General features: G+C 52.4%; 1 protein-coding gene across 3 annotated transcripts; it reads right to left on the reverse strand.

The window, feature by feature from the left end:
- LOC133347395 (epidermal growth factor receptor kinase substrate 8-like) lies at positions 1–25,205 on the reverse strand. 3 transcript variants are annotated; one of them, XM_061559639.1, is made up of 19 exons: positions 25,142–25,205; positions 24,844–24,997; positions 23,640–23,788; positions 18,766–18,855; positions 17,297–17,458; positions 16,260–16,424; positions 15,656–15,744; positions 12,379–12,668; positions 11,253–11,338; positions 9,999–10,125; positions 8,917–9,005; positions 8,443–8,517; positions 8,048–8,196; positions 6,428–6,574; positions 5,327–5,405; positions 3,370–3,489; positions 2,402–2,558; positions 2,101–2,183; positions 1–968 (listed from the first exon to the last, which is right to left on the reverse strand). In XM_061559639.1, the coding sequence occupies exons 4-19, from the start codon at positions 18,793–18,795 to the stop codon at positions 906–908; spliced, it is 1,911 nt and encodes a 636-aa protein (XP_061415623.1). In that variant the 5' UTR covers positions 18,796–18,855; positions 23,640–23,788; positions 24,844–24,997; positions 25,142–25,205; the 3' UTR covers positions 1–905. The 3 variants fall into 3 exon arrangements, with proteins under 3 accessions (XP_061415623.1, XP_061415624.1, XP_061415622.1); XM_061559640.1 differs by lacking the exon at positions 25,142–25,205 and adding an exon at positions 20,879–20,994 and having other exon boundaries at positions 24,844–25,059; XM_061559638.1 differs by lacking the exon at positions 25,142–25,205 and having other exon boundaries at positions 24,844–25,059.
- Positions 25,206–26,772: the final 1,567 nt, after the last annotated feature.

The raw sequence follows: 26,772 nt of genomic DNA on the forward strand, positions 1-26,772 counted from the left end.
CCCGCGCACCTCCGATTAGCGCGGTTGGCTACGTACGGTGCGAAAGACGCTCATACGTACACACATGCCAGTCACCCATCCCATCCCTGGCCGGGTTCAACTCTGCTTTAGGTTTCAAGATCTGACGAGATCGGGCATATTACGGGGTATTTGGTCATCGGTTAAGAACCGTTCACGAATTATAAATCACTATCGGCACGTTCCTCAACAGCGGAAGCTTTCCCATCAATGGGAAAATGTGCATGAGCGTGAATAATATATATTTTTTTCATATGTATGAGGAGCGGCGAGCATGTTTGGTGTCTTGGTGGCATCAAATACTGTAGTTGCGAGCTGTACGTCTGAGTTGTATTCAATGAATGGACTAATTTTTGTTGTTGTTTGGTGCCATTTCTTAATTTGTTTATTCATTTCTGATTTTACTTGGCAGTAGGGGGTGTCCATTTGCTTGGTAGTGGCTGTATATGTGGGATTTGGTCGTTATATGTGATTAATGTGCAGCGTTGTGGTATGCTATTAGCATAAATGACACTATATAAAATGAAAGTATTAGTATATTTTTTATTACGAGTGTACATGTTTGCGTTTGCACGTGCCGCGTGCGTGATGACACCATTTACGTATTGGTCCACAAATTGACAAGTGTCAAGTTCAGATTCCAGCCGATGATTGGGGGAGAGGGGGAATGGGGGAAATTCGAGGGTGCAATCGAAAATACCCACGTGACAGCCTTGCCACTGGCGATCGAACCCCCAACATTAGCGCGAGATGGCAGAGACACGGGCAGCACCCCCCCCCCTCTGCCCCAACCCACCGGCCTCGATCCGTCACCCCCATCCCCGTTGGCCTTCTGCGCCGCTCACGGCCACCGCCGTTCGAAAACCGCCTCGAGCGCTCCCTTCCGCTCAGTTCTCCAGGTCTCCGGGGTCATCACTCTCCCCGTCGATGACGCCCTCATCGTCCGAGTTCTGCGCAGCAAACACGTCGATCACGGGGGGGGGGGCAGGTTACGGGGGGGTGAGGGAGGTGAACGAGAAGATGGAGCTGCGACGGACAGCCTTTGGGAAAGACGGAAGCATCGTTTGGTGGCGTTCACGCAGTTCAGGCGAGTAACAGCGTCGGCTCTCGGATGTGCGTTTACGCTGGACCGCGCGTTTGGTCAGCGCGGTGTCGAGACGTCGTCGGAACGTCGGACACCGCGCAGAACAACGGGCGGCACAACTCGATAACTCGTCGGAGGGCTGCACAGCGCAAACCGTGAAAAGCTACGCCGCGGTTAAGACGTTTGGGATCTTCCCACCGCGATGCGCGCGTGTGCAGCCTGGGCGATCAGCGCAGCAGAAAGGGAGAGAGATCGACGCTTTTAAACGATGGTGCTGGAGAAGACTTTTTGCTTATCCCTGTGGGAAGCAAGAAGTACCTTTGGAAGTGTACTACAAGATATTGCCAAATATATATCCAGAGTTGTAACATCTGAGTAGTTAGATGGGAACAAAAGTGTTTTGGACACGCACGGCTACAGATGCGATTGGGAAAACCTGGAGAAACTGATGATGATCGGTTGTTGTTATTGCTCATGACCATATGGCCAGGAGCTAAATGCCAATGTGCGAGGTGCGCTAGCCATGACAGAGTTTATGTCGTTTTTCGTACGGCGTAACAAGCAGTGCCGGATGATCCTCGTAGCAAAAGTAGCTACAAATGCTACGGGCCCCGCACTTTCAAGGGCCCCGCGCTAAATGCTTTCAAACTATCAATTCCGGTTCATTGATTCTGCACTTGCTCTATTACTATAGCACTATACTGCCTTCAACTTTTACGAACTACTGGGTGTTTAAAGGTTAGCGATTTGTCGTATTATCTGGCTGTATAGCAAATGAAAAAATACAATTACTTTACTATGCAAGTAAAAAATGCGTGCGTTTGACTATTTATGTGTTTTTTTTATTATTTAAGGCCCCTTTATAACATATGCTACAGGCCGCGCACTAGCTTAATCCGGCACTGGTAGCATGTGTGTATTGCTGAACATCTTCTTCGCACCGTACGTAGCCAACCGTGCAATAAGCGGGAGGGAGGGAGGATGGTGGTGGGACTCACGCCAGCCGTTTTCTTCACCGCCTTCCTGAGTTTCAGCTTCAGCGCCAACTCCTGCTGCATCTGGTCCAGTTGCACCGTGCGGTCTGAGTGCGTCACGGACAGACACAAAGGCTGTTGTCGCCTCAACAGACTCTGGCAAGCGCTGTTAGCGAGTAGCAGCACCTACGAAGGCCGCCACGGCACACGAGGGAGGTGGGCGGCCAGCACCACGCCCAGCCACCTTTGCGTAACCCAGCGGCGATGTTTACAGCACACCGGCACCAGGCAGTGGACAGACAATGTAATATACGTCAAGCCTTGCCTTTCCACGCCGCAGGTATAGGCGGCTTATGTTTGTTGCCCTCTTGCTGCTTCAAGGTGTTGGGGTAGTAGTCCACTGGGGCCCCCTTGGGGCTCCCCACGATGGGCGACGGAGACAAGGGGGGTGGCAAGGGGGCCCCCTTGCCCCGGTCCATTTCCTGGTGAGAAAAGACAAAAACATGGAAAGATGCTGAGAGGAGGTTGCACGTGTGTGGAAAAATGTTTGCCTACGAACGCTGAAGATCAGGAAGGTGGTCGAAGAAAACGGGCCTGGGTTACAACAGTTCCCAGTCGCGACCACATGTCAAACGAGACACTGTTTTTTTTATTCTGAGCCTCGTCAGAAAACTGTGGCCTTATGAAGCCAATCGTGAGTTTTGGATTTCCAAATGGCGACAATTAAAGAATCAATGTTACCGATGAAAGCGATGCGTTTGTTTTACCTCTGCTGGTCAGTGATTGGGCGACTGAGGGAGCAATAGTTAAGCTTGTTGGAGCAAAACATTCTATGGATTGGCTGCGGCCATGGTAATATGGAATTACCACCATTATATCAGGGTTTACATTAGACATGAGCACCATTGCTCTATAGTGCGGATAGACACTCGGACTGAACTCTGACTGGACTATAACGGCTACTAAACTAAACTATTTTGTATTTTACCAGGTAAGGCCCACTGAGCTATATAGCTCTTTTTTCAGAAGCGACCTGGCCACAAATGATAGCTCAACGGAGTGACTTATCACATGAACATTTATGGCAGCCACATACTCTAAACGCGTGTTTGTAAATGAGAAGGGGAAAACCCGAGGACCCGGAGAAAAATCCACGCAACCACGGGGAGAACACGCAAACTCAAAATATACAGCAGGCCTCGTCAGGGTCGGGATCAAACCCACGACCTCCTGTATACCAGGCGAGGGCGTTAACATCTCGCCATCTCGGCGTCCTTCACCCGGTTACGGTACCGGTGTGGGCATGGGGTACAAGATGTAGTTGAGAGGCTCCAGGATATTGTGGGGGACGTATCCCGTCTGCTGGGCCCCCTTGCTGGCAACCTTCCACCACGACCGAGTCGAGTCCAGCACCTGATGAGGACGCGAGAGAGAGAGAGTACGTATGCATGCATGTTGAACTTCTCTCGTACCGTATGTGGCCAGCCGTGCAAAACAGCAACAATGTGTGTTTTTTTCACGCGACTTCCATTCACCGTTTTGCAAGTGGCTGTTGAAACGTGACCGCGAGGTTAGGATTGGCGTTCGAAATTGTTGCAGACATTAGGGTTGCATTGCCATGGCCGAATCACACGGAGTAACTCGTCGAATTAATGGCACGCCAAAGTGTGTCTTACGCAAGTTAGGGTTTGCAATTACTCGTGGCTGAGCTGAGGCCACTAAAACCTTCCAGACTTCATTCTCGATTAATCATGAATGGGCAGGAGCCCGAACACAATCCGGGGATATCAGTGCCGCTGGCTCGGTGGCTCTGACGTGGCGAGAGTGAGTTGTCGTGAGAGTGAGAAAGTTAACCGGTGAAAAAAGACAGACAATCTGAAAGCCAGTGAGCCGATGTGAAGGTGAGGCAGTGAGACGTCGTTAGCCAGTGAGCCGATGTGAAGGTGAGGCAGTGAAACGTCGTTAGCCAGTGAGCCGATGTGAAGGTGAGGCAGTGAGACGTCGTTAGCCAGTGAGCCGATGTGAAGGTGAGGCAGTGAGACGTCGTTAGCCAGTGAGCCGATGTGAAGGTGAGGCAGTGAGACGTCGTTAGCCAGTGAGCCGATGTGAAGGTGAGGCAGTGAGACGTCGTTAGCCAGTGAGCCGATGTGAAGGTGAGGCAGTGAGACGTCATTAGCCAGTGAGCCGATGTGAAGGTGAGGCAGTGAGACGTCGTTAGCCAGTGAGCCGATGTGAAGGTGAGGCAGTGAGACGTCGTTAGCCAGTGAGCCGATGTGAAGGTGAGGCAGTGAGACGTCGTTAGCCAGTGAGCCGATGTGAAGGTGAGGCAGTGAGACGTCGTTAGCCAGTGAGCCGATGTGAAGGTGAGGCAGTGAGACGTCATTAGCCAGTGAGCCACTGTGAAAGTGAGGCAGTGAGACGTCATTAGCCAGTGAGCCACTGTGAAAGTGAGGCAGTGAGACGTCATTAGCCAGTGAGCCGATGTGAAGGTGAGGCAGTGAGACGTCGTTAGCCAGTGAGCCGATGTGAAGGTGAGGCAGTGAGACGTCGTTAGCCAGTGAGCCACTGTGAAAGTGAGGCAGTGAGACGTCGTTAGCCAGTACGCCACTGTGAAAGTGAGGCAGTGAGACGTCATTAGCCAGTACTCCACCGTCAAAGTGAGGCAGTGGGACATCATTAACCAGTAAGCCACTGTGAAAGTGAGGCAGTGAGACGTCGTTAGCCAGTGAGCCGATGTGAAGGTGAGGCAGTGAGACGTCATTAGCCAGTGAGCCACTGTGAAAGTGAGGCAGTGAGACGTCATTAGCCAGTACTCCACCGTCAAAGTGAGGCAGTGGGACATCATTAACCAGTAAGCCACTGTGAAAGTGAGGCAGTGAGACGTCGTTAGCCAATAAGCCACTGTGAGAGTGAGGCAGTGAGACGTCATTAACCAGTGAGCCACTGTGAAAGTGAGGCAGTGAGACGTCATTAGCCAGTACGCCACTGTGAAAGTGAGGCAGTGAGACGTCGTTAGCAAATAAGCCACTGTGAAAGTGAGGCAGTGGGACATCATTAGCCAGTACGCCACCGTCAAAGTGAGGCAGTGAGACATCATTAACCAGTGAGCCACTGTGAAAGTGAGGCAGTGAGACGTCGTTAGCAAATAAGCCACTGTGCAAGTGAGGCAGTGGGACATCGCTGGCCACTGCCACCCTCCACCGTTGGCCAATAAGCCGCCGCTGTCGACAGTGAGGCGGTGAGCCCAGACCTGGAGGACGTCGCCAGCAAGCACGGAGATCTCGCTGCTGCTCCTCGCCACGTAGTCGTAGAGGCAGCGCGCCATCCCCCTGCACGAACAATCGATTTCCGCCTCATGTATGCATGTGTGTTGAACTTCTTGCGCACCGTACGTAGCCAACCGTGCAAATCGCGCCCTACGCAGCCAACCAGTGCGTATGTAACTGCGAAGCGGAATTTTGATTTCCTGCTGCACTACTGCCATCCGTCTCCCCGAAATCGTCATATTTTGTGTGTCTGTACCAAATATTCATGATAATAATACTTTAATTTTATATAGCCCCATTCACGGTTATTACACCCGCAGTATTAATCAGGGCAGCCACCGGATTCGACCCGTGAACCCCTGATACGAGCGGCGAATGCGCTTTAGTTAAATGATGCTGATCAACCACGTGAACATGAGGGCGTACAACCCGGTAAACAAGGAACGTTGGGCCAACGGTGGCCCAACGTTGGTCCACAGGTTCTAACCGCATGCCAACGTTGAAAGTTTCCTGGGAAGCCCGTGTATCTCATATGTGCAATTTTGAGAGTGGCGATTTGTTGATAAATGGCCATGTGCCACTACAACTTTCTTTCAGATTTCTGAGATTAAAAAAAAAAACTAAATATATTGGGTCAATCCTTACATAATTTGATACTTTCGCTTGAGCCTGGACCCATGGAGATTGACATCACCTCGTGTATGTGTGTCTGTATAAACTTCTTTCGCACCGTACGTAGACAACCGCGCTAATCGGATGTGCGCGGGGGGGGGACAACAAACTAAGCACAAAAAGCAGTTCTAAAGAAATAATTTTTCAATCTAGATTTAAAAGTGCACAGCTTCGGCAGCTTCCTAATACCAGAAGGAAGAACGTTCCAGATGGCCGCAGAGGCGCGTTTAAAGGCCCGCGACGCGGTGACCGCCTTTGCCCGACGGCTCGCCGAAAGCCGCTGCTGCGAGAATGACCGCAGTTCGCGTGATGACGCTTTATGCTCCTTTGACGATGTCTGCGAGGTCTTGTTCATCCCGCACCCCACCACTGCACCTCCACAGCCCCCCCCCCCCCAAACGCCTTCCCCGCACCTCGTTTGTCCCGGTGGCCACGCGCTGGGGCTGGGCTGAGATGGCTCGGCGTCCACAAACGAAACCTTCTTCTGCGCGGGGGGGTGCCAGCCGCTTCGGAACACGGGCACGTAGTGGGGCACGGGCGCCGGCTTATTCCACGCGGACCTGCACACAACGACGAAGGCAAATGAGATTCCTCCCCCGTATAGCCTTGGCGGACTGTTGGGGCAAGTGCTGTTCAGCGAGTAGCACCTACGAAGGCCGGCACGGCACACGAGGGGGGGGGGGGGGCGCGGTGGCCAACACCACGCCCGACCGCCTTTGTCTCCCCAGTGGCGATGTATACACACCGCACCAAGGTACTCATTTGAGGCTGAGTCGACCTTAGGAGAGGCTCAGGACCGGTTCAGATAATCGTCACTTGGTGTTCGCCGTGAGCTGGAATCGAACTCGGGTCGCCGGGTTCGTAGTGCAGCGCGCTAATCGCTACACTACTGCTCCCCTGCACACTGTGACGATTATCTGAACACCAGTGACGATTATCTGAACCAGTCCTGGCCCTCACCTAGGTCGACTCAGCCTGAAATAAGTCACTGGTGCGATATGCAAATCATCGGCACTTGGGAGACGAAGGCGACCGGGCGTAGTGCTGGCCACCCACGCCCTCGTGTGCTGTGCTGGCCTTCATAGCTGCTTGTGAAGAGCACTTGCCCAATATTATGTTGAGGCTGTACAGGGGACCTTGTCTTCGGTAGTGATGGCCAGAATGCTGATGATTCTGACGGTGGTGGCAGTGATCTTAACAATGATTCAAGATGGCACAGCGAGCGTACAATTCAAGCAGCACACAGAGGGCATGGCAATGAAGGTTACGTACAAGGCAGAGGGCAGCGGGCAGGATAGGTTATGAGGTGCAGAAGAGGCAGGGATGCAGGGCATTTATGGGCAGTCCCCAAACTACGAACAGGTTCCCTTCCTGAGATCCGTTCGTAAGTTGAATGGTTCGTAAGTCGGAGCACAGTAATGCACCGTATTTAAATGCACATACGGTCCGGTCCGTGTTACAAAACGTGTTCGACAAAAAGGGAAGCACTGTTCAGCTCATGAATAAAATAATTATTGTACATGTTCATGTAACTCTGAAAATAGTTCCGCCATTCGGTTCGCAAGCGCGAGTTCACGTATGCAAGTCGGATTTGTTAAAAAAAAGAAACACTACATTTACACTATGAGACCTCCTTTACCAGTGGCAAAATATAGTAGTAGGTTTTTACCCTTTAAACTGGTACAAAAACTGACACCTTTATACAAGGCATCATGTTTGCAATAACCACAACACAAGCAGTCAAAATGCAAACAAAAAGAAACAACTCTGATAATGATAATGATATGCACTGTCCTTGAAATTGTTTCTTTTTGTTTGCATTTTGACTGCTTGTGTTGTGGTTATTGCAAACATGATGCCTTGTATAAAGGTGTCAGTTTTTGTACCAGTTGAAAGGGTAAAAACCTACGACTAAACACTACATTTCTTAAGGAAGGTCGTTCGTTAGCACGTATATTCGTGAGTCTTGCGTTCGTAAGTCAGGGACTGCCCGCGTTGTGAACACGGAGGGGAGGGAGGGGTTTGTGCCCGACCTTGGTGTGTTCCACGCCTCCCCCAGGCTGCTCCACAGGTGGATGCCGTCCCCGCCGGTGCACGGAGCGAGGAGGAGCAGCGCGTCGCGAGTGAGCAGGGGGCTCACCACCGTCTCGGCCAGCTCGGGGCCCCCGCTCTCCTGCACGACCTGGGATTACACAAGACGAAGGCGAAAGGCCCCCGAATAGCCTTTCACACACTGCCGGGGCAAGTGCTGTTAGCGAGTAGCACCTATGAAGGCCGGCACGGCACACGATGTGGCGTGGGTTGCCAGCACCACGCCTGGTCGCCTTTGTTTCCCCAGTAGACATGCTTACACATTGTAGCCGGTACTTATTTGAGGCTGAGTCGACCTAGGAGGAGAAGCCCCCGACACACACACACGCGCACGTACCCTGGTGAGCGTCTGGAAGAGGGATTGCACGTGTTCATCGGCAGTGGGGTCATGGAGGTGATCCTTCAGCCGAGCCTGAATGCACAAAGCGTAAGGTCGAGATTTCCTATTAAATATCATTTGTGCAGATGACACCATTGATTTCTATTCTGGATCATAAAACATTCCGTGCAATAGTCATAGGTATACTGATCATCTGAGAAGAAGAGCTTTATAGATTATCGGATTTCTCCGGTATAAATAAATATTCCAATTTCCGTGACATCGGTGCTTATATATAGGGTATCCAAAAATGCATCCAGATATTCCAATAATCAGCCACTGAATTAATATAGCTTTCTCCATCCCCAGCTCACACTGCCCAAAACGACTCCGCCCCCACCCCCTCCCCCCAACCTCTGACCCCTCGCCCCCACCCACAAACCAAACATCGTTGACCCATCCAGATGCAGGCGTGCCCCTTCCCCTCCTCACCAGCAGGTTGAATGAAAACTTAATCTTCTGAAGGCACTCGATGAACTCCTCCTCGGTGGGCGGCTTTGCACGCAGGGTCAGCACCCCGACTGGTGGACAGCGGCGCGGCCCACGTCGGCACGCACGCGCACGCACGCACGCGCACGCACGCGCACGGACGGAGAGGGCACACACACACACAGGTGCACGGGTGAGCGTGGCCACGCCGCACGTGCGTATGAGAGCGTGCAAGCACGGGCACGCAGACACATTCAATCGCGTGAAAAATATAGGCAGAGGCCTGGGTGCAGGCCCAAAGGCTCTAGGCCCCAACACTGTTGAGGGTAAAGTAGATCAGCGTTTATACGTTTCTTCATTCGAGGGAATTCCGAAGCTGGACGGCGTGATTAATAAATAAGGAGAAAGAGGAGTGTTTTGACTTGCGGTGTGGTGAGCGAGTTGGTGGATGAATGAGTGGGTGGGTGGGTGAGTGGGTAACCATGTGGATGAAAGAACATCGAGTGAGCGTGATGCTGTGTCGTGCAGTGCGACGGTTGAACACCGTGTGACCACACGGTGGGCGTCTGCCAGGACGAGTCCTCAACACGAGTGGAGGAATCAACGAGCGAAGTCCGTGGTAGCGGAAACCGTCGTAGTGGCGGCAGAGGAGTTGATGAGGAGGCGACTGACCGCTGCTACTGCCTGCTGAACGCCCGTGCGTGTGCACGTGTGCGTGCGTGTGTGAGTGTGTGCGTGTGTGTGTGGGGAGCGGTAGTGTAGCGGTTAGCGCTACGCTGCGCTATGAACCTGGCGATCCGAGTTCGATTCCAGCTCACGGCCAGCACCAGTGACGATTATCAGAACCGGTCCCGGGCCTCCCCTAGGTCGACTCAGCCTCAAATGAGTACCTGGTGCGATGTGATAAACATCGCCACTGGGGAGACAAAGGCGGCCGGGCGTGGTGTTGGCCACCCGCCCCCTCGTGTACCGTGCTGGCCTTCATAGGTGCTCGCTAAAAGCACTTGCCCCTACAGTCTGTTAAGGCTATACTGGGGATCTCTGCGTGTGCGCGTGTGTGTGTGCGTGTGTGTGTGCACCCTCACCTCCGGAGCCGACCCTGGCGCTGTGCCCTTTGCCCTTGCGCTTGTGCAGCTCACGGCACGCGGACGCCACGCGGTCCAACTTAGCAACGAAGAAGTCCACGTCCTCCAGGGCCCGCGTCAGGGTTTGCTGATGGTGCCCGAGTGGGCGTTGGGCCGCGAGTGGGATACACAGCGCGAGGTTCAACTTTGGTGCCAATTATTAGTATGTGTGTATTTTGAAATTTTTTCGCACCGTACGTAGCAGATTTAAAAGTGCATAGCTTCCAATGGCTTCCTAATATTGGAAGGAAGAGCGTTCCAGACGGCCGTAGAAGCGCATCCGAAAGTGCACAATGCGCTGCCCGTCTTTGTTCGATGGCCGAGCACAAAACCGCTGCTGTAAGGATGACCGGAGTTTGCGCGATGGCTTATGCTCCTTGACGAGATTGGCGAGGTAATTGTGGATCCGAATCGGAAAGGTATCGTGCGTCTTTGGGGAAGAAGGCCATTTCACGGTCGAGGTGTTCCATGTCTCGGTGAGCGAGTGCCGTCCTTCACGAATGGCACGGGTTGGTCTCTGCGAGGCTGTGATCAGGCTAAATGGACGTGCGCCTCATCTCTGAGAATTGTGCCGAGCCTTGGTGAGTGTCTGCCATGCCCCAGTGGGCACGTGCTGTGTGTTGGCTCGGGCGAGTTGGATGCGACATGGTGAGGGTCTGCTATGCCTCAGTGGGCACGTGCTGTGTGGCCGGCGAAGCCGTGTCTTGTTTGCCAGTCTGCAGTACATTGGGGGTAGCCGTGCCGTGTGTTGGCGTGGGGTTCAGAGAAGAGGTCGCAACCGGGTACCCGATACCCGTACCCTACCCGATACCCGGCTACCCGTACCCGGCCGGGTACGGGTACGGGTACCCGTTTGCGACCCTGGTGCGGCCGGGTATGGGTACGGGTAGGCGGTGAGTCACTGGTGAGTAACTGTTTGTCACTCATTTCCCAACGTCTTGTCTCTTCTCACAATTCAAGTTCCTAGAATCAACCCACCCGCGCCCGCAACATTGCTTCATCCCAGAGGTCGCAATCAGGTACCCAATACCCGTACCCTACCCGTACCCGGGCCGGGTACGGGAAGGGTACGGGTACGGCCGGGTACAGGTACAGGTACCCGTTTGCGACCCTGGTGCGGCCGGGTACGGGTAAGGAATCTAAACCCGTTTGCGACCTCTGGTTCAGAGTCTCGTGTAGCGGTGCCGTGGGGTAGGGAGGCTGCGAGATTCTCACCGTGTTCTGCACCACCTTGAAGGCTTGCATATCTGGGTGCTCCGCGAGCTCCTCCTTGTCATCAGCCCTCCTCTGGACTCCGGCTTCTGCCCATGAAACAAACCAAACAGTCCGGGTATTTAATTATGCACATGGTCTGATTAAATATTTGCACAACGGGTGAACCGACAAAACGGCTGTCCACGTTTATTTACGTATAGAAGCTGCAAAATAGTGATTACAAAAACATCAACACGCTCATCAACAGCACTCCCTTCAAAGGAGAAGTACGTCTTTTATGTGACGACTTAGGCCAGGGGTTCGGAAAACAAAAAAAAACAAGGGCCATTTTTTTTTTTCGAATCTGATTAACAACAACAAAAAACTCAACATTTCAAGAGCCGCAATGCACCGCGTGGTGAATTCGAGACGGTGATGGCCCCTTCGTAAACGACGTAGCAAAGTGGTCCCTTAAAGAGCCGCACGCGGCTCCGGAGCCGCGGGTTGCCGACCGCTGATCGAGGCGGTGTCCACGGAGGACTCGAGAAGGGCCCCGTTGCCTGATAAGCTGCCTCTTGCAATACTCTTCTTTTTAATGCCACCACAGAGTGTCATTGACGAATGTGCTAAGTCGATTTAATTGTTGTCAGTTTCAGCTTGGGCACCGCTGCCAATGCACTATCACCAAATAATTAGTTTACAATTGGAATAGATTGAATAAGTTAAAAAAATTGAATGTAGTTTTCACATGTTACTTGCTGCAATTGGTGATTGAGCTAAAACTATCATAAAAATCTGTATTTATACTGGAGGAATCCGATGAGCAATAAAGCTCTTTTTCACAGTTGTCCAGTTGGGGCGTGTGAACATTTGCCAACCCCAAGAGATTCTGGTTTCCTCTCCAGAGTTAGTCACAGCGCTGGCTCAATCCTCTGACATGCTCATTGCAAGCGCATGAGCCATCAGCTGTCATCCACTTTCCAACGTCGCAACTGGCCGCTACCGCCTCTGCAAAAGGGCACGGCGAGGTCAATGGGTAGCGCCGTGGGCACGTGGACAGCATGAAAGAGGAGTCGCGCCCTCTCTACTGGAGCCCCCCCCCCCCCCGCCCTTCCACCAGCAGTGCACTTTCGGGCTGCACCTTTACCTTTAGCACCGTGGCCTCCTTGCTCCTCCCCGGCGAGCCTGGGGGTCGCGCGGTCCACAGCGGCCGCCGGCTTCGCCCGCTCAGCGCCCTCCTTGCTCCGCACGCCCTTGGGGAGCGCCGCGGCCTCGGGCGGCGGCTGCTGCTGCTGGGTCACCGACTCCGGCCGCGGGATGGGCGCTGCAGCGGCGGCCGGGAAAGGTGTGTACGTGTAGGTGCCGGGGGGCACATCGGCGGCTCGCTGCTTGGCGGCACTCTGGTCCTCCCGCTGTTGTTCCAACTTTCGGATTTTTCTGCGGGGGATGCGCGTACGTACGTACGTTGGACGCCTTTCGCACCCGTGCGCGTAGCCCAGGGGGTGGGGGACGTCCGACCCGCGGGCCGTGTGAGGCCCGCGGAATCAAAAATTTGGTCTGGCCCTGCCAAGGCAACCGCAGGTGGGACTCGAAATTCAATCAATCTAGGAGCAAACCTGGATAAGCAGTTGCGAGTAGCGACATCATCAATACCAGCTAACATCACGCGCCTCGCCAAAGAGAAGCAGTTCCAGCCATCGGATTAGGGGTGAGTTAATAAAATGTTTGATCAAATATAACAGGCTAATTTTAAAGTTGATGATTTTGTATGGCCCGCGAATGATGTTATAAATATCCAAATGGCCCTTGGCAGAAAAAAGGTTCCCTACCCGTGCGCATAGCTGATCCGCGCAAATTGGAGGTGCGGGGAGGGGGTGGGGGTGACGGACAACAAACTGAACACAAAGAGCAGTTCTAAAGAAATGAGTTTGTCAATCGGAAGGAAGAGCGTCCCAGACGGCCGCAGAAGCGCGGTGACCGTCTGTGTTCGATGGCTAACCAAAAGTTGCTGCTGCTGCTGACTGGAGTTGGCGTGGTGGTTTATGCCCCTTGACGAGATCCGCAAGGTGATTGTGGTTCATTTGTGGCGAGCGCTTTGTTTGTAATGGAGTGCGACCCTGTAATGGATATGTGGCACAGACAAACACGTTGACAGACCGACTAATGAACTGGCATTTCTGACAGGCAGAGCATAAGGGACAAACGTGGGCACAAAGGGCGGAGCGGTGGAACACTGGTTAGCATTGTCCTAGAAGTACACCTGGAAACCACAATTCTGATTCCTGACCAACCCACAGCACACCAAGCCACACCAACCCAATCCACATGACCAACGCGGCATGGGAAGGCCAAGAGCTGTACAAGACATCGTACAACGCGATAGACACAAAACTCCTGCCAGACTAGACAGAGGAAGACTGGGAGACACGCTACCACACTTTGCTGCCACTGCTACAGCCTGTGGAAGCATGAGCCGACGACCAAATCACCAGGAATTTGCCTCATCAGATTTCGGAAGCTAAGCAGGCCTGAGACTGGACAGTGCTTGCTGGGCGCCACAATGCAGCATAGGTGTTAAAGGCTATGTGTCTACATAGTGAACAGTAGAGGGCAGTGCAGAAAATTCCATTGTTGTACTGTGCTTCTTTGCCCTCACATCCATGCTCACCACCTTCACCAACCCACACTGACCAGCGTGGTGAAATATGGTCAAATCACCCCCATGACCGGCCCAGGCATGGGGAGGGCCCCATCCAGGGCTGAATTAATAAATAAAAGTCTGTTCATTGACGCGTGACACAGAGAGGCAGCATGACGGAGCTAATAATCCTGATTCCCTACAAAGGCAGATTCAGACCATTCCCAACTATGCCTGGCAACCCGATGAGCAAAGCTGAGCTCAAAGACATGCACACTTGACTGATACCGTGAGCGATGTTAGGAGGCCGGTTTCTCTGCCTCCCCTGTGAGTCCACTTCAGAAAGAGCCTCTCCAGAACATCTGCCTGTCTACTTGCAGCTCGCGTGTGCGATGCTGCCTGTCACTGGGTCACACGCACGAAGGTATCTCTCGATAAGCTCTCAGCTAAAACAAACAACACTCAACAAAAACAAAGGTCAGAGCAGCCACACAGGTTCGGCGCAGGAGGGTTCTCCCACCGTTCTGACAGTGACTGAGAAAACGTGACATCGTCCTGGCTTGCGCTGAAACCTATTTGATATGTCCTCTACCTTGGCTCTTTTGACTCATTAGTCTGCCCTGTGTTTAGCGTCCACTAAATCACATGACACCTAAGTATACATTCGTGGAATCAAAAACACTCCATACGTAATTGTGTACATAATTCTAATAAATGAAGTTTAACACGTAGGCTTTCGCGACCAATATTATTCGTAATAAACAGGTTTTTTTTTTGGGGGGGGGGGGGGGGTTAGATCACGCAAATATAAATATACATCGTTAAGCCACCACCACCCGACACGGCCAATTCGTAACTTTTGTCGCGTAAACAGAACGTGCCAACGAGTGGACTGCTTCAGCACACCCACGTGTTGGAGAGCAAACCCGACAACATTCACAGTTCGAGTACTGCGCCGTTTCGCTGGTGATTGGGGTGGTTAGCGCACTGCTGGTGGACGCTGTTACATTGGCGCTGCGTGCGGTGTTAGTGGAGTTGTCGGCGGCGTTGTTTGTTGGTCGTTGAGCCGGCACTGCGCTGCCACGGCAATACCCCGGTTAACGTCGGGGATGCGTTCCTAGCAAGGTGCGACGACGAATATCGAAACGACGTGAATCGAAGCGATTGGCAGGGCAACGTTGAACTTCTTTCGCACCGCCACGTAGCCAACCGTGCTAATGGGAAGGGGTGGTATTTGATTGGGAAGGCTGAGAGGCGACGGATACGAGACAGCGACGCAAATCGGGTTGGCGGTGATAATCACGTGACGACGTATTTGGGAAACGACGTAAAATAGGGAGATGTGCATCGGAGTGTTATTGTATATCCTGTTATTGTTGTTGTCGCTGTCGTTGGCATTGTTGTTGCTGCTGTGTTGAGAGTGTGTGTATAGTGTTGCGTGTGTTTGTCGTGCCAGTCGTGTCGCGTTGAGTTCGTGTCCGCTGTTGTGCGACGACCGCTGCCCCGTTGGCAATCGCGAGTTGTTGTCGTTCGCTGCCGGTGCGGTTGCTGCTGCGGTGGTGTCGCGTTGTGCGTTGTTGTCTGCGCGAGGGAATATTCTCAAGAGCTGCTCTTTCGCGATGGCCGTGGCGAGACGTCTTGAAAGGAGCCAGCGCTCGCCACGGCAACCGTCACGAGCAACTTCCCGGTTCGTCCAGCCGCGTCGCGAAACACCCGCGACAGTTGTGGCGCGCGCGCAGTGTGCCCGGGTGTGTCGGTGCCGCGTTTGAGTTTTGCGTCTTATTACTCCACGACGGCAGGACGCTCCTTCGCGCGGCCCTTCCCCGCCTGAGCGTCCACAAGCGCGCTCGTTATGTCCTGGCAGACCAGGTTCACCTAACGGGATGCACAACGCACACAACAACAACAAACACCAACAAACAGCCGCAATTCGTCACCAAGTGGCGGTGAAGTCACCGCAGCTGTTGTGCCAGGCTAAGTGCACTGTGAGGCCACGTGGAGTGCCGAACGCACGCTGGGAGTAGGTCATAGACCCTGGTGACTGACTGAGATGAGTGGCCGATGCACCGACTGCGCTCCACACAGTGCCATCCATTGGTTATTCTCGACGATGCACAACGAACAAAGATCCCCCGTACAGCCTCAACAGACTGTCGGGGCAAGTGCTGCTCGCAAAGCACCTCCTTCACACGTGGCGTGAAGAAGAGCCATTGCCCGCAGCGTCACTTTTTTCTTTAGAAGGCAGCGTTATTGACGAATTCGATGAGTTTTTTAGTTATTTATTTTTTCCCCGCTCATCGCGAGCATCGTTTTTCCCCCGATACGGGGCCGGAAAACCGCACGCTGAACTGCGCGCTCCACTCGACGCGCGCAACCCGAAGCAGGCTCACCGGTAGTTCGCGACAGCTGAAGAGGTGAATGTCGGGCCGGCTCTGCGTGTCGTCCTGGCACAGGATGGCAAGGAGGCCATCCTCCCGCGACGACCCGATCTCCAGCTCAAACGGCACGGCCTCCACGCGCTGCACCGATGCCAGCGGGAAGTTCTCCAGCACGTCCTGCAAGAGTTGGGTGTGGATCGCAATTCACGGCCTGCAACGTTGCCACGAAACGCCCGCCCGTGGCCCTCTGCAGCTTTCGGTTCGTGTCCTATCGATTGAGCAGCGCACAAAGTGCTGGCGGCACTGAGGCGTGCTAATGCCTCTCGGCCTTGTCCAAACCACCGTCTCAAAAGAACTGAATGTGTGATCCGTTTGGTCAATTGGAACCACCAACTCAGAGAGCTGCGAAAATGTGGCCATGCCAATAGGCAGCGGTGACTCAAAGACAAAACCGTAGGCCGCTTTTGTCCACATTAGGACTCATCAGTAGCGTAGTCTTGAAGGCTCACTGCTGCCGTAGGTCTCTGGAAGCCGGCTTTCACAAACGTTTATCTTGTGATGGGGTTTGTCGTCATGTACACACTTGAATCTTGTCTTATCTCCACGTTTAGCGTTGTGTGTCGTGCCGGTAACTCGGTGGTGTAGCGCGGTTGGCATGGGTCCCGGTGCTAGGAATAAATGGATTATTTTTTCTCCGGGTCATCCGGGTTTTTCCCTCCACATTTATAAACATGCATGTAGATTATTTCGAGTGCTGGGCCTGATAGAAATGTGGACATGATAAGCCACTTCATTGGGTTATCATTAGTGGCCAGGTCGCTTCTGACAAAGAAGCTAATAGCTCAGCGGCCTTCACTTTGTAAAAAATAAAACGCTGTTCAGTTTTTAGTTTTTTCACGGTGGTCACCCATCCGAAACGCCGCGCAGGCCCAAACTTTTGCTCGGCTTCCGAGGTGCAATAGAACCGGCCGCGATCGTCAGCGGGGAAAACAAAAACGTAAGGAGAGAAGCTGGGGGGCGGGGGCGGGAGGGGGGGTAGATTGGTTCACCTGCGTGTCTTTGCTGATGAGGCAGACGGAGTGGCCATTGACCTGCAGCATCATCTCCTGGCTCCACACCTTGCCCTTGTGCTGCAGCACGTGCAGCTTGCGCACTCCCACGGGCACCGCCCGCTGCACCGCTCGCTTGTCCACGGAGAACATGGCGAGGTGCTGCACCCAGAGGTGTGGACTCGAGTCATGTGACTTGGACTCGAGTCAGACTCGAGTCATGAATTTGATGACTTCAGACTCGACTTGGACTTGCATAACAATGACTTTGTCCCACCTCTGAGGTGTGGACTCGAGTCATGTGACTTGGACTCGAGTCAGACTCGAGTCATGAATTTGATGACTTCAGACTCGACTTGGACTTGCATAACAATGACTTTGTCCCACCTCTGAGGTGTGGACTCGAGTCATGTGACTTGGACTCGAGTCAGACTCGAGTCATGAATTTGATGACTTCAGACTCGACTTGGACTTGCATAACAATGACTTTGTCCCACCTCTGGCTGCACCCCCCCCCACAACCAAACCAACCCATCCCGCGGGGGGGAGGGTGGGGGCGACACGCCAGGCGGTCCCAAACAGTCGGGAAGAATGAGCGCGAACAAATTAGCATACGAGCGCATCCTGAATCTGGGGACGCTGCTGCTGCTGCTTCTTGCCGGTTCGATCTCCCGACGTGGCAGTCGAAAGGATGGGAACGTTTCTTAAATTTCGCCCCCCCCCCCAACTCCCTCCGCACGAGAAAATAAACGTACAGATATTGTCGAAACAGACAGCGCAACAAGAAGGCGTAAGTCACAAAGCCATTGTTGGTGGTTGGTCATTCGTACAGGAGCGAGTGGAGACGCGCACGCGTGCCAGGCCCCCCCCTGCCGTGTGTCGTCACAAAGTGGCCTCCTCTCTCGCTGTCTCCACAGGCGACGTCACGTGACACGCTCTCGACAGGGGACGTCATCGCCTCGTGGCCGCTCACAGGCGAGCGTGTGCGGCCACGAGCGAGGGGGTTTTGAAGAGGGGTGATTTGGATGTCGTATTTACAGAACTGCCGCATGACGTGGCCGCGCGAGATTGATGTGAGCCTGAATCATTTAGTGGACCGTATTGGTTGTGTTGCGTTCGGCCTCTCTTTAACTATTCATAACCTTCCACGAGATTACAACGATTCGCAACCAACTTATAACAACAAAAACAAAAACGCACAAAAACGTATTATTGGGTCTTTCGGTAAAGTCACGTAGATAGGTTCAAAGAAAATATAAAAAAACATAAAAATATATGTTATAATAATGATATTTCATTTGAACCTATCTACGTGGCTTTACCGAAAAACCCAAGAATATGAATTCCTGCAGCCACGAAAGCTTTAAGTCAAGCACAAGAAACGTGTTTGAGAGCATTGTTCACCCGACTGAAACAAAACAGACACAAAGGGGATAAACAAAGAAACCCCGGCACGTGGCGACACTGACCTCGACGCGGTGATTGGTGACGTCATCCATGTTCTCGCGTGTCCCAATTACCTCGCGTCGATCCGCGGCCGCTGTCACCTGCACACGCCTCTACGTCGCGACAGCGGAGACGGAGTGCAAACACACGGCGGCAGCGACGTTGATGTCAGTGATTATGCGGTTGCGGCGGCGTCCGCCACGTCTAAATCCAACATCTCGTGTCGAGACACTCCAGAGCGGCGGAGAGTCGACGGTCGTTGGACGATGAGGTCCGGGCGTGGGGGAAACGTGGTGGAAGAGGTCAACACGCAGGGATAACATCGAATCGCGTGCGTAAGACTAATTGGTATTTCGATGTGAGTATATGCTGCATGTCATGAACCCTCCAGCCACTAGAGGCCACAATATATATATACACAAAAGCACATAGGGGGTATTTAAGACCGAAACGGGAGGATTTCTCCACAATTCTGGCTGTCGACTGATGAGGTTGGTTATAATTATACCGTCAAAACGTCGTACTCGAATTTTAAATGTAGCGGATTTAATCTCCAACACACAACCGGTGTGTGCTGAACTAGCAACGAATTGGCACGTTTTGTTTACGTGGCAAACCTACACTAATTGGCTTTGTCGGGTGGTGGCGGGTTTAACGACACATTTATAGCTACGCGATCATACCCCTCCATCCCACCCCTCCAAGAAAAACCCCTTCTATTATGGATAATAAACAAAGTTTTGATTCGAATCACAACAATTCATTGCATGTACTGTGATCGTTACATATTCTACTTAGAGGACGTTTATTTACCGGGTGACGTGCCCATGGGTGCGGTAGGCGTGCCGGTAGCCCCAGGCAGCTCGCTGCAGCGGCGTGGGCCACGCCTGCATGGGATTGTTTGGGGTAAGGAAGACCCACTGAGCTATGCGGCTTTTTTGTTCAGAAGCGACCTGGCCATCGCAAATGATAGCTCGATGAAGAGGGCTCGTCGCGTGGAAATTTGGAGCTGTCAAATACTCTAAACGCGTGTTGATTCTAAAATGTGGAAGGGAGAAAAGTCCACGCGACCACGGGGAGAGAGAGAGACACGCAAACTACAAATATACAGCAGGCGTCAGGGTCGGGATCGAACCCACGACCTCCTGCATCCTCGGCGGGGGTAGTTAACATTTCGACACCGTGACGCCCGAAGAAGCAGCGGTGGGGCTGGTGGCTCAAATATTTTGTTGGGGCGGTGCAGGCGTCGTAGTGAGAGGCGGGAGGGGCGGCGGTGAGTGACACCTTTGCCCCCCACCCACGCACCCACCCACCCCTTTGGGGTGACCCATAGGCGACCGACTACAGGCAATGGCTTTTTCATCATCTTTGATGCTGACAAATAGATCCCCGTAGATATTGGCAGTAGCTTGTTGGTCGTGTTTAAGGCTTCGCGGGTCACATTTCGCCAACGGTGCCACCAATTTAAGAACCTCCCCCCCAGCTGCAGTCAGAGCGGCGGGGGAGTCAGTAGGAACAAGCGAGTGGGGCAGGCGGTGATTGGACACGAGAGGGGGGGGGGAGGGCATGAGGAGAGCGAATGGGAGGTAGGAGCAGTGGTGATACCGGCACGACTACAGCAGGCGGATATATCTGAGTGTGGAGAGACAAAGGCGGTCGGGCGTGGCGCTGGCCACCCACCCCCCTCGTGTATCGTTCCGGTCTTCATAGGTGCTCGCTAACAGCACTTGACCATAAAGTCTGTGAAAGCTACCGGGGGTAACTTTGTCTGTGTATACTGTGTAACCGGTTAACGGGCTGCGCTACGAACGCGGTGACCCGAGTTCGATTCCCACTCACGACCATCACCTGTTATGATTATCCGAATCGGGTCCCGGGCCTCCCCTAAGTCGACTCAGTCTCAAATGAGTATCTGATGCGACGCCTAAACATCGCCAGGCGGGAGACAAAGGCGGCCGGGCGCGGTGTCGGACACATCGCGTGCCGTGGCGACCTTCACAGGTGCTCGCTAATTACACCGGCTTCAAAGAGGTGATATTTTTTGTGACACTATTTGTAGGTGTGTCTGTGTGTATGTGTGCTTACGCGTTGCTTGTAAGGGTACGTCACAGCATTTAATATGTGGGCACGACGTACTAAATTCCACCCGCAGATCGTCACGAACAAGCTTGTCCGCCTCAAGAAGCCTTCGACGATGATGCTGCACGCTGACAGGGTGAATGTTGGGAAAGCCCTCCACGTGCGTGACAAATCTGTAAAGACGGTCAACATCACGCGGAGCGGGTACCGTTGCGGGGCTCGGCTACCTGCGGCTCGTGAGCACGCGGGCGGTGGCTCCTTAAGGACTGCAGTTGCTGCTCTTGAAAGTCGAAAAAAAATGCTCTTCTTGTTATTTTGGTTGCCCACCCCTGACTACCCGACACAGCATATATCACCGTGGAAGTCCAGCTTACCATGGACGTCCAGTTTACCATGGAAGTCCAGTTTACCGTGGGAGTCCAGTTTACCATGGGAGTTCAGTTCACTCTAGGAATCCAGTTTACAATGGGAGTCCAGTTTACCATGGGAGTTCAGTTCACTCTAGGAATCCAGTTACCATGGGAGTCCATTTTACCACGTGAGTCTAGTTTACCCTGGGAGTCCAGTTCACCATGGGAGTCCAGTTCACCACGGGAGTCCAGTTTACCGTGGGAGTTCAGTTTACCACGTGAGTTCAGTTTACCACGTGAGTCCAGTTTACCCTGGGAGTCAAGTTTACCCTGGGAGTCGAGTTTACCATAGGCAGGGGTCGGCACCCTGCGGCTCCGAAGTTGCATGCGGCTCATCAACGCGCTTCGTGAGGTTACAAATTAAATAACCACCGTCTCGTAGTCACATGCATTCCGGATTTTGAAATATTCGGTATTTTTTAACCGAATTCGAAAACAATGGCTCTTCTTGTTATGTTTGGTTTCCGACCCCGAGTATAGTTGGTGTAAATACTGTGTGCTATGACGACGGAAGAAAGGGTAAATGATATTTGGTTCAACATCATAACTGGAATACCTCAGAGGATGTATGTCGCCACCCCCTCCACCCTCTTGTTTGCTACAGTAATAGACTATGTCGCGAAACGAGAAACACGTGGATCGATTACATCACGTATTGAATGACTCCGGGAAAGGAGGGGAAGCAATTGTTTGACTTCGACTTTGCTGATGACACAGCTTATGTTAGACAACACATGAATGAACCATTTCAACTGCAATGTACACAGATGGGCCAGGAAACACGAAGGCTATGTGCGACCAATATTATTCATACTACACAAGGTTCGTGGGTTAGATTTGGAAAATCACCTGATGAAGCTGGTTGTAATCACCAGCGAAACGTCGTACTCAAATTTTAAATGTTGTGGGTTTACTCGCCGTCACACCGATGCGCTGAAGCAATAGCAAATTAGCACGTTTTGGTCACGTGTAAGCGCTTACTAATTGGCTATGTCGGGTGGTGGTGGGCTAACGGCACATTTATATTTACGCGATCTAATGCAAAAAAACCTTTAATATGGATGAAAATTAAACTATGGTGATAAAAGCATGGCCACTTTCCAGGCACTTTGTTTTCATAAAATATCAATAGAGGAATACATTGAAAAGAAAGTAGGAGAGTGGGTTTTTTGTTGTTGCTATCTCAGGTAGGATAATCTCAAACAACAAAACAGGTGTGGATTCCACGATAAGATGTTCCAGTGAATAACCGTCAAGCTCATTGTATCATCTCAAACTATAAGTATCCAAACACTTTTTTCTGATATTTGTATTCTCATCGTTCAGAAATGTCTATTTGTATGTTGAGCATTAATGTGACGATGACGCTTTGAGTGGAAGAATTTACGCCGGTAAGGCGCCACACGCGCGCAACACACAAATGTGCGTGACGATAAATGCGCCGACACGGCAAACGTGCATAGAGCACGTTGTCTTGTGTTCAGAGAAATGTTTACTCCATTTCACACGAGACCCTGTTGACGCTCGAACGTTTCTCGAAACGTGGAGAGAGAGAGAGAAACAATGTTAAAGATCTAAATCTCATTCGTTTGGCGCGGTCCATATTTACTCTCTGAAATTCAAGAAGCCTCTCGGCTTAAATTAGCGTGGGTTGGTGCTCACCTCATTTGGCAACCCCGAGACAATTGGTGGAAATTCCACATTCCTCAGGTGGGTGCCAGTGTATCGCACAAACGGGTATCATCACCGTCATTCGCCACGATCAATCCACTGCGCGATGAAAAGCCTCCTAAAGCCGTTGCCAGCCTCACGACACGGGCAGCTCCCATGAGCACGGTTGGCGATGTACGGCGCGAAAGAAGTTCAACATACATGCACGCATGCAACCCATCTAATAGCGCCTTCACACGCGAACAGATTGCGTCGTTCCGTATCCCTACGAGGCGTCCTCTCGAACGCCCGCTCTCTCCCCTGTCTGTCTCTCTTTACATCCAAATTTAATGTGATGAAGACTTTTTGTTTTTATTCGCAACTGCGGTAGCCACGGCCACTGTTTAACCTATTCCACTGACCATATTTACACCACATCCAATAAAATGCACGTTGGATAACGAACGACTCCGAACGTTGTGCCAAGGCTTCTCTAATGTCATCGCTGTGTCAGTGCATCACTTTAGTAAAATACTGTATCTGTGCGCAATTGCCTCTGCCTTTCTCTCCGGTGCTCAGAAGGAATAACTTACCGAAACGTTAGCTCGTATATTTTCCAGATACAATATACGACGCGAATAATGATGATAATGATGATACCAGCGATGGTAACGGTGACGAACCACTGTGAAGCCAGTCCACATTCGTCCAATGCACACAACAGATCGTTACACATTACAGCACGGCGCAGTCCTTACTTTTCCGACGTTAGATGAGCTAAATATATGTTTCCCACGGTCGAAACGTTGTAATATCCACGGTAAAAGGTGCGTGGCACAGGGAGGTGGGTCCGCCTTTGATGTGCGGATCGCACAGGGCAGGGAGGAGCATTTGTGTCTCCACGCAGCTGCAGGCAGAGAGGTGGGAGGAGGAAGGGTGGGAGACGTGAAGATCAGGTTCCCTGCTCACTCGCTCACTCACACACAGGACTCTGTCACCCCCCTCACAAAGACACCAACAACAACAAAACATCCCCCGTGTAGCCTTAACAGACTGTTGGGGCAAGTGCTGTTAGCGAGCACCTATCCAGGCCGGCACGGCTCACGCGTGAGTGGGTGGCCAGCAACCACGCACGGACGCCTTTGTCTCCCCAGTGGCGGTGTCTACACACCGCACCAGGTACTCATTTGAGGCTGAGCCGACCTAGGGGTGGCGCCACTGGCGCTGGCCGCGGAGTGGGAATTGAACTCGGATCGCCGGGTTCGCAGCGCAGCGCGCTAACCCTAACGCGCTGCCGCTCCCCAACCCTCACAAAGACAAAGATCCCCTTCGTGTAGCCTCTAACAGACTGTTGGGGCAAGTGCTTTTAGCGAGTAGCACCCCTGAAGGCCGGCACGGTACACGAGGGGGTGGGTGGCCAGCACCACGCCTTGCACGCACACTCCCCGAGGCTCTCTCCACGCCACTTCTCGTGACTTTAATATTTCTCTTAGCCAGCCTCTTCCCACGGCTTCCACACAGCACGTACACACACACACTCCTCCTGCAGTCGACCAAAAACCCAACGAACGCCAGTGAAATATAACGCCTTTTGGCGTCCTCTGGTCTAACACCGTTTTGAGACGAGGCTCAAAAGAAAGCTGTCTCTGGTGTGGACCAATCAGTTTCAAAGACAATGCATATATTATCAGAGTATGTTTTTAGTTTGCATTCTGACCACAAGTATTGTGGTTAATGCAGATATGATTCCTTGTAAAAAGGTTTTAGTTTGGTGTTTTAAAATCTCAACACCTGTTTTGTTGCCAGAAAAAAAGGGGAAAACCATATTCTCACATAATAACCTTGTTGGCAGACCTTTGGGACAAAGCGCTGTTAGCGAGCACCTATTTGGTCTGGGCCAACACCACGCTCAGCCGCATTTGTCTTCCCAGCGCTGATGTTTATACACCGCGGCGTACTCACCTGATGAGGCTGAGTCGACCTAGGGGAAGTCTCGGGAAGAGTTTTAATTGCCACTCGCCACCGATGTCGGCAGTGGCCGGGGAGTGGGACTCCAACTCGGGTTTTGCGTGGCGCAGTGACCAGAGCGAGGCCACCACTCTCCGCTCACTCCTCACTCACTCGCGCACACGCACGTCGATCAAACAGCGCACTTCACGTCGACAGAGAGAACGCCAAACACTTGCAATTCGGGAGATAAAATAGAAATGTAAAGTTTACACAAAGAGACTTTTTGGTGGCAAGTGCTGTTAGCGATCACCTATGAAGGTCGGCACGGCACACGATGAGGTGGGTGGTCAGGACCACGCCCGGCCGCCTTTGTCTCCCTAGTGGCGATGTTTACACACAGCTCCTGGGTACTCATTTGAGGCTGAGTAGACTCTCGGGGAGGCCCAGGACCAGTTCAGATAATCGTCACCGGTGTTGGTCGTGAGGGTGAATCGAACTCGGGTCGCCGGGTTCGTAGCGCAGCGCGCTAACCACTACGATACCGCTTCCCACACGCACACTCACACAGACCCGCTCCCAATCATCATTCACGCACTCCTCGCTCCATCACCTTTCCTCCCTCTCGCACGCACTCATCTGCCTTCAGCAATGCACCCTCCCCTTTCAGCTTGCCCAGCCACTCCCATTGTAACACAACTCCTTGCTCTGCCCCATCCCACGCACACACGCACGCACACGCGCACACACACGCACACGCGCGCACACACACACACGCATACACACACGCACACACGCGCACACACGCACACACACACGCGCACACACGCACACACACACGCACACATACACACACACGCACCCCCTGACCACCCTCACTCTCCACAGAGCCACAGCGGCCAGCAGGAGCAGCATCAGCATCAGCAGCATCAGCAGCAGCAGCATCAGCAGCAGCAGCAGCATCAGCAGCAGCAGCATCAGCAGCAGCATCAGCAGCATCAGCAGCAGCATCAGCAGCAGCAGCATCAGCAGCAGCATCATCAGCAGCAGCATCAGCAGCAGCAGCAGGGCGTCTTTGTTCTATAAACAAAGGGAGACCCACACCTGTGCCGTTCATTGTTCTCCTATCTTCACTGTCCCCTGAGGACATAGCCGCCTGTTTTTTTGCACGATGTACATAAATAATGAATGACTTTGTACACACGTGTGCCTTACACGGACTAAGACTCATACGTCTCGCGTAAGCAAATGCACGTGTGGTATATTGCACGCGTGTGTGTGTACATCGCGCTCGTCAGTTCAATGTTGGTCGAAGCCTCCCCTCCCAGATTCTAAAGAATACAACATCCGAATACAGGTCGTTTTGGAAAAGTGTAGCGAAAAACAGTGACACGTGCAGGTATGCATGCCACCTATTCGTGTATATATAGTTTGAAAACATCGGTCTTTATTTACTGTGCAACGATTCTGTAATTTCATAGAGTTGCACAGCCATAATATGCGAGGTTGTTTCGGGTCATGTAATAAGGTTACATTTTCAAGTGGATGTTGTGACTCGCCGTTTGCGACCAGGTTAAGTCTCATTGGTAGTAAGAGTGACCTGGGGCATCCGTCTGCCAGCAGGGGGGGGTGATGGATGCTATGTATAATTCCAATTGAGTAATGTGTGCAGAATATTGGAATTTGCAAAAATATGGAGGTTGTACGGTCACAATGCAGCCATGATCTATGTTCGTACATATTAATGAGTAGTTTTACAAAAGGAGTTTATATTCATGTATTTTTAGGCCAATGGGAGACATTCTTTCACCACTGTACAGTGGACATTGCCCATCTTGAAATGAGGCAATTGATCGGGTCGTCTTAACCAGGGTTCCAAGCGACACATTGTATGCATTTATAATCTAACACCGATTATCGGGGTCTTCTCTACCGGAGTGCGGG

The sequence above is a fragment of the Lethenteron reissneri genome, chromosome 26, assembly GCF_015708825.2.
Source record: "Lethenteron reissneri isolate LAM-NWPU_2019-01 chromosome 26, ASM1570882v1, whole genome shotgun sequence".
NCBI lineage: Eukaryota > Metazoa > Chordata > Hyperoartia > Petromyzontiformes > Petromyzontidae > Lethenteron > Lethenteron reissneri.